The sequence below is a fragment of the Lycium barbarum genome, chromosome 6 (genome assembly GCF_019175385.1).
Source record: "Lycium barbarum isolate Lr01 chromosome 6, ASM1917538v2, whole genome shotgun sequence".
NCBI lineage: Eukaryota > Viridiplantae > Streptophyta > Magnoliopsida > Solanales > Solanaceae > Lycium > Lycium barbarum.
In genome coordinates this window covers 106,876,426-106,889,939 of record NC_083342.1, presented here as the reverse complement: position 1 = coordinate 106,889,939, position 13,514 = coordinate 106,876,426, and the positions used below count along the sequence as shown (strand labels likewise).

The 13,514-nt window shown below is 38.0% G+C and overlaps 1 protein-coding gene across 1 annotated transcript; it reads right to left on the bottom strand.

The window, feature by feature from the left end:
- Positions 1–3,519: 3,519 nt before the first annotated feature.
- LOC132645282 (putative calcium-transporting ATPase 13, plasma membrane-type) lies at positions 3,520–7,891 on the bottom strand. The gene is made up of 3 exons (XM_060362187.1): positions 6,488–7,891; positions 5,769–6,322; positions 3,520–5,574 (listed from the first exon to the last, which is right to left on the bottom strand). Exons 1-3 carry the CDS (start codon positions 7,314–7,316, stop codon positions 3,925–3,927), a joined length of 3,033 nt encoding a protein of 1,010 aa, XP_060218170.1. The 5' UTR covers positions 7,317–7,891; the 3' UTR covers positions 3,520–3,924.
- Positions 7,892–13,514: the final 5,623 nt, after the last annotated feature.

The following is a 13,514-nucleotide window of genomic DNA, read 5'->3' as shown; positions in this document are numbered from 1 at the left end:
GTAACCTTCGATTTATGTTATGGAGCAATCATCATCGCTATATCTCACCTTGAAGGAACTATTATTATAAGGCGAGATCAACAACAATGAATAAAAATCAAGAAAATCACGAAAATAACTCAACATTCTCGTATTCACATTGAAATCATAAGCTTGGGACTTTTAAACATGAAATCATCATCATTGTCGTAACCATCATAGAAACATTCTCATCTTTAGCATCGTCATTAACATTGTAAAAACATGTCCGTTGTTGTTGTCAAAAAAGTTTATAGAATCATAATTGTTTGACTCGAAAAATAGGGACATTTTGGAAAACATTTATGGATTATCAAGAAAAAGGTCATGCCTTTGAATCATGAACTCTACTTGGGGAAGTACGGAGGTTATGAAACATATGTAAGGAATTATAACATAGGAGTTTCTAGAAATACGATCATCGTCATCACAAAACACGTTTGTCTTTAGCATCATAAGAACTCCATGAATCATGAATCTCTAGCTTTTGAGAATAAGAATATTCTTGAAAAACATTTATGGATTCACATAGAGGGATCATGGGACATTTGGAAAACACCTATTGGATTCATAAGAAAGGAATCATGCGTTCAGAAGAAAGGGACTAGCCTTAACATACCTGTTCAACCTTCGGTTCTCCACACTTATTCGTCTGAATTCGTGAGTCTACATTTAAGAGGATTCACACTATCATTAGACTCATCATAGTATAGTTATACTAGACTTTCAAGTGAAACTACTCTATATTCTGCCGAAAATCGGGCAGCATCTCCCCTGTTTATATGCCTAGCCCGAAATTCCAATTCAGCAACCAACGACATCAACAACAATACCAATAGTAATAACATCATTTCCAACACCAACATATGCCATAAAACAGCCCACATGCTGTTTTCCAACTTCTATAACTAACCAACTTACTATACAATTATTTAACGACTTTATCTCCGTAAAGAAGCCTTAAATAATACCAAAAGAGAAAGATTCATACCTTTTTTCTTGTTAAGATAGCAATATCCTCAATATCCATGCTAAAATCCACCGCAAAATAATACTAGAATCACCACCATGCGTTACCCGGACCTAAACCACTACTCCGCTACTTGAAAATTGCTCACTTTTTAATACCCTCACTCTCCCTTCTAAAATCAGGTGAAAAAAGGGGGTTATTACCCTTTATATAGGGGTCAAATGCGGGTCGGTTTCACTGTAGCATCATTGTAGCAAGTAGCAGTACTGTAGCACGCGTTTCTGCTTTGTCAGGCGAACTTGTAACGTCCATATTTCTCTACTCCGATGTCCTATCAACGAGCGGTTTGTTGCGTTGGAAACTAGATTCGACGAACTTCATTTTAGGCTTTTGAAACACCTTAAAGATCCTAATATACCTGGAGATATATCCCTCCAAAGATGACCCAAAATTCTATCCTTAATTCTGCCAACTTTTTTCAAATTTTCGACAAACTTATTTTCTTTGATTTGCTTGGTCCTGGAATATTCCAAAACTCCCCCTACATGATATTTATCATTTATTATACTTGATAGTGGTCACGTTCTTGTGTTTTCAAGATTGCCCTTCCCGGTTATGACTTACGAGATCGTAATTTGTCCTTTACTTCGTTGTTACGTACTTCCCATGGCTTATACCTTCCAAAACTTTATGAGCTCCATTATTACGGTGAAGCACGTGGCATGCTCATGCTCTGAAAGTGCGGGGTGTAACAATTTTATCTTATGTTTTTGAGTTGAAATGGATAAATGTGTTGAAGGAGACAAATTTCCATTTTTATTATACACAATTAGTCAATCAACTACATTCCTATGCCAACTTAGTTGGTGCCGGTGGTATGAATTCTCAAAATCTGCTCCATTCTATTGGGGCCAATTTCTCTAAACCTAAATGTTCTCTTCATCTCACTATTTTTGTCATGCTAACATAAAAATCTCCAAACAACCTAAATAGACTCTTGATTGATAAAAGACCTGATATAAGTGTAAAAACAATAACAAAGGCTTAATCCAAAATTAATTGGTAACACTTTATATGGATCTTTTGCTTCCAATGTGCTATGTTCTAAGCTAAATCTACCAATCAAAAATGTTCAAAGCTAACTATGTTTACTTTCTAGAATTGTTGGTGAAGAAATTTTACTCTGTGTGAGTTTAAAACATACCTCGTCTCATATCTGCAACTTTTATCATCATAATATAGACCTAATTAGAAGTATATGTCGAACATGACAAAACAATCTTAGACAATTTTTTCTTTTTATTTTAATCATCCATGCCTGCCTATCCCTCAGTCACATCTTATGATTTCTCTTATTGTTTAATTTTTGTATAACCACACATTCATCTTCGTATGAGATTTATCTTGTGAATATGTCGGGCCTTGGAGGTCTAACATCTATTTGTAGCTAACATAGGTGGTATCATAATTATTATATAGAACATTTCTTTCACTTTATAGACAGTGGCAGAGACACACTTCTACAAGGGGTGTCATGCGACAGCGCTTCGCTGAAAAAATTCACAAATACTCAGTATCTATGTAAATAACCATGTTGCTCGGACTCGGGTGTGGGTGTCGGATATGGGTACAGATCTAGAGGTTGGATTCATCGTGATCTAAATTTTAAGATTCGTGGGTACGGATACGGGTGTGTGGATCGGGGAAAAACTAATTCAAAATTCTAAAAATAGAGTTATAAAACCTAAATTGTGAGATATTATATGGAAAACTTGAGGAGAAAATATTGCTCAAGAGGATAATCTCGGAAGCAGATAAAAGGAAAAGGAGTGACAGAGAAATTTCTATATACAAGTTATTCCATTTTCTTCAATTTCACCATAGCTTTTGTTTTGATTACATAAATCATTGAATCTATTCGGAATTTCTGCCTCGATTTTGGTCAAAGTACCCAAAATTGGTTGACCAGATCGGGTACGGATCCCACACCCACACCCATGTCGTGTCGACACGGGTGCGGCACTGAAAGTGAAGAGTCCGAGCAATATATGTAAATAATATATGTTTAAAATAGTATTTTTAAACTGACACCATTTGAAAGTAGTACAAAGTAAACATCAATTTGAGACAAGTAGTAAAGCTGTATAATAGTCCACCCAAATCCACATACAAGCTAGAGTTCTGATAATAAGCCGACACCACTTGTGCAAAATCCTATGTATAGGTATCCTATCACATAGTTTTCTCGTAGCATCCCCTCCATCTCAGTCATCCTTCTTAATACTACATATGACATTTTTATCTATCATTGCAAACTTCCTTAGCAACACATTATCGATCATCTTCCATAGTTCAATGGAACTTTCTTATTCTAAAATCTCTTTAATTGCTAACCACCTTTAGCTACTTTTAGTTTCCATATTCCATAAAGTTACTGAAGCAACTAATGCGATTTCTCTTTTTAAGCTAAAACCTCCTGTGGAAAATCAAGTGTGCTCCCCAAGCATTAGCGTATGTTCCTTGTTTTTGACTTTGAGAAACTCTTGTCAACTTTGGATTGCAAGAATTTTCTGGGTCCCACTATATTTTATCCATGGAAAACTGTTTTGAGCCTAGGAAAGTTTACATTGTGCGTGGACCCTAGAGCCAATTTTTAATTGTACTACAGTTTGTTGTTATCATAAGTCTTATTTTGAGAGAAGATTTGGGAAGTTTTACTAACACGTTCTGTCTTGTAACTTTTACCGCAACTCGTCATGTGGATTAATTTAAGCGTCATGTGGATTAATTTAAGTTGCAAGAAAGTAAAATTAGAAATGAAAGAAAAGCTTAAATTAAAAAACAAAAAAAAGGACAAGGTATTTAACTTAATATAATGTGAAGATTGGACTAGAAAAAAAAAAACCGGCGCTACTTATATGTCTTTTGCTGCTGCTTTAGGTGTTGAAGTTTTCATTTGTTTTGGATACAGGAACACACTTTATAATCCAACCAATAGGCCATGACAATGACGAAATCCCGATGCATGCAGCCCATTGCGTCCAGTTCAGCCTTTCAGTATCAGCAAACCTCCTCAGGAATTCAACCATAATTACCTGGAGAAGTATTGTCATTCCCACTATCCCAACAAACAGTATGTTCTTCAGTATTCCATGGAATATGTTTTTCTTCTCCAAGTTCCTTGCATTGAACTCATTGAAGACTTGACAGAGGACGAAAGTATTGAAGATCAAGGTGTCTTTTACCTTCTTATTCACATGAAAGATGGCACTTCCTTTGAACTGCAGGATCAATAGCACTGTTACTTGGTACAAGGCTTGAGCAAGGAGATTCCTCCACATCACACCAGTTATCAGAGGTTCAGTTCGTCCAACTGGTTTCTTGTTCATTAAATCACTACTGGGTCGCTCAGTTGCCAAAGCTAAGGCCCCCAGAGTATCCATTATGAGATTCACCCACAGAAGTTGGACTGCTGTCAGTGGGACTTCTCCAGATGAAGCAGCAGCGACAAAGTTGATGACAAGCGCAGCAACATTTACTGTGAGCTGAAACTGAATAAACTTTTGAATGTTGTTATACACGCACCTACCCCACTTCAAAACCGTGACCACTGTATTGAAATTGTCGTCCAAGATAACTATATCGGAGCTCTCCTTTGCGACTTCTGTGCCTTGGATCCCCATGGAAAGTCCAACATCTGCTGCTTTTAGTGCAGGAGCATCATTTGTTCCATCGCCTGTTACTGCTACAACGTGGCCTTTCTGCTTCAAGCATTCAACCATCAAAAGCTTGTCAAACGGTGAAGACCTTGCCATCACTCGTATTTTTTCAACAATCTCCATTCTCTCTTCTTGTGAATAATTCCTGAATGCCTGTCCTTCAATAACTGCAATGTTCATGTCTTCACCTGGTTGGAGTATTCCACATTCAAAAGCTATTGCTTTGGCTGTAAATACATTGTCCCCAGTAATCATTTTGATGCTAACACCAGCAGCCCTGCAAGATTCTACTGCCTCTTTAACACCGGGCCGACATGGGTCCTTTAGACCCACCAGACCCAGTAAGGTTAGTTCAGTTTCTTCAAGAATTTGGCTTTCTGCATTGCTTTCTTTGTAAGCAAATGCAATACATCGCAAGCTCTTGCTTGCCATATATTTAATTTTCAACTCAAGTTCTTTTCTTTCTTCATGATCTATTGGTGAAACTATTCCACTTTTGATATAATAGGTGGAGCACATAGCTAGAATCATCTCAGCAGCACCTTTCCAATGTGCATGAACTTTTTTTGTACTCTTTTTTGCCACCATTACCCCACTTCTTTTCTTTTGTGAATTGAAAACTTCAACATGGAGGATCCGATACTCTTGCTTTAATTCATCAAAGTTCACTAGTAAACTGGTCATGGCCCATGATAGGATCGCTTTCTCAGTTGGGCCACCAGAGATCTCTGGAGGACCAGAAGGTGTTGTATAAACATCACCAGTAGTATTCAAGCCAGCAGCCTCTTGTAGTAATTCAAGAACTTCAGGTGCTATCTGTGATGTCTTCGTTGTAATCATTTCTGTTCCTAACCAAAATTCAGTTACCTGGAAAGGCGAAGTCATAATTTAAATTTGATCAGTTTAACATTTAAGCTCTTACTGTTAAATTCATTGCAATTTAAACTTATGGGTTTAAAATTTAATATTTGTTGAAAGTTTACTACTCATTTTCAACGCATATATATATATATATGCTCCGTATTGACATTAGTAAGTTCGGTTGAACCTAGTTATATTACCTGCATCTGGTTTAAGGTGAGAGTGCCAGTTTTGTCTGTGCATATGGTAGTTGCTGATCCCATTGTCTCACATGCAGATAGCTTACGGACCATTGCATTATCAAGCATCATTCTTCTCATAGAATATGCCAAGGTTAGCGTGACAGCCAATGGCAAACCTTCTGGAATTGCAACCACTATGATGGTTACTGCTGCAGCAATTATACGAATCAAGGAATTCATTATATCATCTGCTTTGGTTTTGCTTCCTACGAACTCCTTCTGACCACTGTCATTTTCAGAATGTCCCGTGAAGTAACGGATCATTAAGGTGATTAGAACAAGAAAAGCCACCAAGAGACCAACGTTCCCTATATATTTAGTAAGCTTATTTAACCGATGTTGCAGTGGCGTTTGCTCATTCTTGTCATCTGTTATTGTGCACATCATCTGACCCCATGCATTATTCTTCCCTACTGATGTGACAAGCATGTGTCCATATCCGTCCATTACTTTTGTTCCGCATACCAAAAATGGGTTTTGTGTCTCGTTGATTTGAACGTGATCACTTTCACCTGCAGAAGTAGATCCAAATATAAATTTAATGAGTTCAAAGTTCTGAGTTAGAATATAGGTTCAAAACTTAATATTTATACTACTATTTAGGGTTTTCACATTTATGTCTATTGTTTATTACTGAAAATGTCATTTTCAGTTGGATTTTGTCCGTCTATATTCACCTGTCATGCTGGACTCATCTACTTGCAGCGAGTGGCCATCCAAAAAGAGTCCATCTGCTGGTATCTGATCGCCAATTTTGAGGCAGACAACATCACCAACAACAATATCAAAGATCGATATTTCCTGTCTACGTCCGCCTCTCACTACCTCGACTTTGATATCCTTCCTATCATCTGAAAGCTTCAGAAACTGTCTGCTTTGTTTGAAGTTACTGACAGATGAGACTGCAAGGACAAGAACAACTGCAACGATGATACTCCCTCCATCATACCATCCTTCCTTAGGCCCATGCTGTTTAATCCCAAAGCCAAGGGAGAATACAGCACATACCAGAAGGATGATAATGGTGGTGTCTTTGAAAGCATCAACTACAAAACTCAAGAAACTCTTGGCTGGTGGTTTGTCGTAAATGTTGGAACCAAAAGTTTCCTTTCTTTGTTTTAGTTCATTCTCATGCATTGTTAAACCGGCTTTCAGGTCTGATCCAAGAATTTCTACGATTCGTCGCGCTCCTCCAAATTGAAGGAAGCCATTGAAGTCTCTCTCTGTGACCAACTTGGCAAGTGCTTCTTTGTTGATGCCATGAAAGAGTTCTTTCTCATGATCAGTGATGCTTTCAATGTTGATAACGTAGGACGGATTGCGCAACAACTGAGAAAGGACTAGTGTGTTTCTAGCAATCTTTTTCTTGGTCAAGAAACACACAAAATATATGGCTCTAAAAACTAACTGCAACCTCTTCTGAGGTTTAAATTTTCCCGGGGAGATGTCCCTGTCATTGCTTAAAAACATGATGGTATCACTGTATTTGGATGACTGTATAGACATTAGGATTCTTTGCACAAAAAGATGTATGTTTGCTATTTTTACCGCAGGTACTTGCCTTCAGTGCGTGAAGTTGTAGCATAAATAACGTAGGACAAGAAAGTTCCATGCAATTTCGTTCCAACTCTTTTTAATGGATTTGCTCTGATTGGTTACGTGAGATGCGGTATTCCTAAAATCTATGCGCGAGGTAACTACAAGGAAAATGTGAAGAAGTTCAGTTACATATTCCATGCAATAGTTTGCTGGTGCCACAGTGATTGCGTTTCATGAAAGGAAGCATCACTTTTAAGAGAATCCGCGACTTAAGTAACACAAAAAATAAAAAGTTGAATCAAACTAGTACAAAAAAAAAAAAAAAAAACATAAGTAGTATTCACGCACGAAATTCGTGCGTGAAAGGACCAAACTGCAAAAATGCAGCTTGACCCTTTCACGCACGAAATTCGTGCGTGAAAGGACCAAACTGCAAAATTGCAGATGAGGCCTTTCACGCACGAAATTCGTGCGTGAATGGGTCAACATATATTGACCCCATCTTCCCCACCAGCGACTGCTCCCTTCCCCACCCCCATTAAACCCCGTTCCAGTGGCCCCACCCCCCTTAAAACGATAATTTCGTGTTATTTTTCAATCCAAAACTCAATATTCTTGGTATATTGAAGTGTAGGAACAAGTTTCTAAGGTTGGATTTCGGAATAGAGCGGCGTATAACATATTTCAAAAACTCAAAAAAAGCTTCAATCTAGGTAATTCACTATGAATTTTCTATTACATTGTTAAATATATTATTATCCTAAGCATGATCATTGTATAACTGTGGTGCATTACCCTTTTTTTTTTTTTTTTTTTTTTTTTTTTTTGCGTTTTTGGGCAGTCCGTGCACTGTTGGGACTGCCCATTTTTTCATTTGTTTATCTATTGTTAATTAGTTAATTATTTATTGCTTGTTTATTTAGTATTTGTTAATTGTTGGATTAGCGACTTAAGTATTTGTTAATTGTTGGATTAGCGACTTAAGTATTTATTAATTGTTAGACTGGCTAATTATTTGTTTTGTTTTTGTTAAGCCAATTGTTTATTTGTTAATAATTTCTTAATTGTTTCATTAGTTAATTAATTGTTTATTTGTTAAATATACGATAATAATTTATTAATTTTTTGATTAGTTACTTAATTGTTTATTTATTAAATATGTGATAATAACTTGTTAATTATTTGATTAGTTAGTTATTTGTTTATTTATTAATTATTTATACTAATTGTATGCTAACTAATTGTTAATTATTTGACTTATCTTTATATTTTAGGAATGAAAACCGTTAGTTTAGGATTCTTAACCCGTAGCTTAGGATTGAAAACCCTTAATATAATTTTCTATAAAAGATTACATAACTAATATTACTTGTTAATGATTTATTTAAAATACGTAAAACAGATGGGTCACCACAATCTTTAATAAAATATTCGATAAAAGATTACATAACTAATACTAATACTACTTGTTAATGATTTATTTAAAATGCGTAAAATAGATGGATCACCACCCTCTTGATTCGGGGCCCTTCGACCGAGAGTTACTGTATCTTCAGCCCGAGCATAGGTCGCAACATATATGGACATCCGACCTGCAGCCTGAGTATCAGGTCCGTACCCGGTTAGGGGACTCAGCATGGGAGATCTTAGCTGCTCGCCCACCACATCCTCGTGTCCTGGATATACTACGTCGGGGCGGTATCTACCGGTGCGTCGAAGTTGGTCGGGTACAGCACGATAGGTCGCTAGTGACGGCATTGATTGAGAGGTGGCGACCGGAGACGCACACATTTCATCTCCGCACCGGTGAGGCTACCATTACCCTTCAGGATGTGGAGGTCATTTATGGGCTACAGGTTGATGGACGCCCATTGTATATTGAGGAGCCTCCTGTGCTGCCGCCTTACCGGGGTGAGTTGATTAGGCTCACCGGTTTCGCGGCTCTGGATGGTCATATTTCCGGCCAGAGTCGGCTTTTATTGTCGGCCCTTTACGCTCACTTGCGCCTCACAGACATGCAACATCCGATTGGAGAGGACACGCCTCAGGCTGATGTTGATCGACGTGCGCGTCTATACCTACTCATCATATTCTGGGCCATCCTATTCCCGAACACTTCGGGTTCGCATATGAGCTTGAGGTATCTTCGGTATATCGACGATCTCGCTGAGATAGGATGTTATAGTTGGGGCGCTGCTGTGCTGGGCTACATGTATCGAGGATTATGCCGATGTTCTATGGGCACGAGGGTAGAGGTCCTTGCATTTTGCTCGCTTCTTCAGGTAATATATTTAAGTGTGTGTAATTATACACAAAATATATTTATTTAAAACGACGACTGATAATTTTTTTTTTAATTGACTATATTAGATATGGGTGTGGACTAGGTTGAGACCTTTTCAGCCCTGCTCCAGCGGCCGCTCAGGAGCCCTCTCACCAGGCATCTATGGAGGCCGTCGACACACAGGTTTGACTTTTACAATAAAGTGGAAATAATTTATTAATTATTTTTTATTTCAATTCCGTTTTAGAATACATCAAATCCAAATTATTTATATATTATTTCAGGTTCATTGTTCTACGCTTGTGGGTCCACAAGAGCGACCCATCCAGGAGACTACCTCATATTCACCACCACACCTATCTCAGGAGCCTACTCAGGCGCCCGTTGACACACAGGTTCTATTAAATAAATAACGTTAATGTATTCAATATAAATAATAAATGGTACTAATTATTATATACTTTTCAGGTTCATCCTTCGGCGCCTGAGGTGGCGACTCCCGACGAGGTAGAGTTCGAGATACCAGACCTAACTCAGCCTGAGGTTCTGAGTGTGCCAGCGGGACCAGATCCCAAGAAGAAGCACGTTCTAGTCAAGGGAGCACGTGTCAGGCAAAGAGATGATGATCATGACTTGGAGCGCCCTGTTATTAAGAGGAAAAAAGGCGATGGAGACGATGACGAGGGCGGTGGGGATGGTATGAGCCTTAGGCCTAGGGATAGTCTCCGGCATACTACATGTGGGACCCATCCTCGATAGTGTATATACATTAGTGTTGTAAAATTTATCGTAAATAACATATTTTTTTTTGCATATTTAGTCTTTATTATTGTTTCATATCGTAAATTGAAAGTGCAGCAACTACCACATAAACCCTAAAATCTGTGCGTGAAATGACGTTATGCCCTTTCACGCACAAATTTTGTGCGTGAAAGTGGAAAATGTATTTTACCCTTTCACGCACAGATTTTGTGCGTGAAAGTGGACCATAAACCCTAAAATCTGTGCGTGAAAGTGGAAAAATATATTTAACCCTTTCACGCACAGATTTTGTGCGTGCCAAATTTAAGCATATTTTACCCTTTCACGCACAGATTTTGTGCGTGAAAGTGCACCACGTTACCCATAACATTTCAGGAATCTATGACACATAAAGGCTTGATTTGACAATACGTTGCTGCAATATTTGACCGTTTTGTATTGCGTACCATTTTAATGCGCACTATAAGTATTGATTTGATATTTGACCATTTTGTATTGCGCACCATTTTAATGCGCACTATAAGTATTGATTTGACAACATTTCAGGAATCTATGACACATAAAGGCTTGATTTGACAATGCAATATTTGACCGTTTTGTATTACGCACCATTTTAATGCGCACTATAAGTATTGATTTGACAACAAACCACGCATGACGATTTCAGGAATCTATTTAACTTGAAGGCTTGACGAGTGAAAAACTCATCAATTGCATAAGTGTAAGTCTTACAAGTCATAAAAAAAAATCAAACTTCATTGAAAAAATGTCTCAAAATGCTTCACGTGTTAAGGTTTCACTATTTTGGGATGGAGATATCGTCAAGGACAATTACTCCATTCGTTATAGTACCAAACCAAAAGCCCATGTTAAATTTCCAACAAATTTAGATTATGAAACACTAGTCATGTACATGCACGAAAGAATGAAAACTACACCCACTGAGTTTGGAATCTCAATAACTGGCAGATATCCACAAACAATATCAAACGGTGTAGTGCGTTATGGCATGCACAATATCAACGATGATGAATCTTTGAGTGATTATTGGGGATCGCCGGAAGAATATCGTGATTTAGTATTCATTAATGTTCTTGAGATGTATGTTGAAAAGATACCTCGGGAAGAAATCCCTCAAGTCCAGCCTATTCATGGTAACACATATGGGGACTTTAATTCCTATGGAGACATTTTGAGTGGTCAAGTGCCGCTGGAAAATCTAAGCCAGCAATTTAATCAAGCTTACAATGAAAATTGGTAAATATGAGTTTTTTATATTATTATTACGTGTAGTAGCATGTGTTTGTTGTATAAATTGGTAATAACCAGTTTTTCAAATCTTTATAGGAACTATTTTCAAAACTCACCAGTGGTACCAAATATGGATGTTGGTCAATCCTCTCAGTTCGGTGGAGTTGATAATTCTCCACACCATGACAGTGCTTATGAACGACAGTAAGTTCATCACCTTGATATTAATTTATCTATATATATGTATGAAGTTGGTATTTAAAATATGTTACTTTTCGTATAGGAGGATGAATGCACTTGATAATGAAGATTTTCCTAATTATTATGAGTCATCATCAAGTGATGACGATGAACTAGCTAATAATGCAAAGGTAACCGATGATGAAGATGATGATGATGATGTTCAAGTTGGTATGACCAACAATATTCCTCAAAGCCAAAACCAACAAGAACCAATGCACCACCACGTACCACCACCGATGGCTGAAAACCCAACTTCTGAAAGCCCAATTCAGTGGCATTCTAACAATATCCCTTATCTTGACAGCCTGCAGGGTCGTGATGATGCATTTGTCTTCACAAGAGAAGATGATGATAGTCGCCACAAAACCTGGATTGAACCAAAGGATCTCAACAAAGATCGATGCTACCTGGCAAAGGGAATGTTGTTCGCATCCAAAAAGGCGTTGCAACGGGCTGTCAAAATTTATTGTTTTAAGGACATGAGGGAGTTTAAGGTTGATCTTTCAACCTCAAAGATATGGAGACTAGTTTGTAAACGACGGTATCAAGGCTGTGAGTGGTTGCTTCGGGGAATTGTTAAGCCTGATGGTATGTGGGCTATCACAAAATTCCACGAAAGACACACTTGTGATATGGAAGAAAATCGAGCAGATCATTATAATTTAGATACAAACATGATTGCTCAAGTATTACTTAAGGACATTGCCGAAACGCCAAGGTAACTTATCCTACCTAGTACATCATATGTCTTATATCGATTAAAAGATCAATTACTAAATGTTGTTTGTTTAAACTTGTGCAGGATCCCCATCAAAGATTGTATTCGAAACGTTCAAACCATATATAGAAAAACTATAAGCAACAGAAAGGGTTTTCTCGGGCGTAGACGCGCTTTTGAGATGGTCTTTGGAAATTGGCATACTTCTTTTCAATCGCTGCCAAGGTATATGGCAGCTCTACAACATTTTAATAATGGTACTGTTGTAGAGTGGCGGCTTATAGAGGGTAAAATCTTCAACTTCGTATTTTGGACATTCAAACCATGCATTGATGGTTTTGCTCACTGCCGACCAGTGATATCCATAGATGGTACGCATGTATATGGTGCCTACGACATCAAGCTCCTAATTGCAATAGGAATGGATGCCAATGGGTCAATATTTCCTCTTGCTTTCGCAATTGCCGCTAACGAGAGCAACGACACATGGGGGATCTTTTTGACCCATTTGAAAACTCATGTTATTAAGGATCGTACCGGCATATGCGTGTTGTCTGATCGTCATAAAGGCATATTGCACAATATGGCTAATTTACCAGGGTGGCAGCCTCCCTTTGTTTACCATCGCTATTGTTTAAGGCACTTGAAGGCAAATTTGCAATCAACATTTCACAATGGCACTCTAAACAAATTGATGTGGGGGGCTGCGATGGAGCATCAACAACGAAAATGGGCTGCAAAAATGGATCTGATCAGGGCAGTGAGTGAACCCGCATATATTTGGTTGATAAAGCTCGAAGTTGAAAAATGGACGATTCATGCTGATGGAGGCAAAAGATGGGGCATGCTCACAACAAACAGATCAGAATCTTTCAATGGCTTGCTGAAATCAGCTCGAGGACTACCT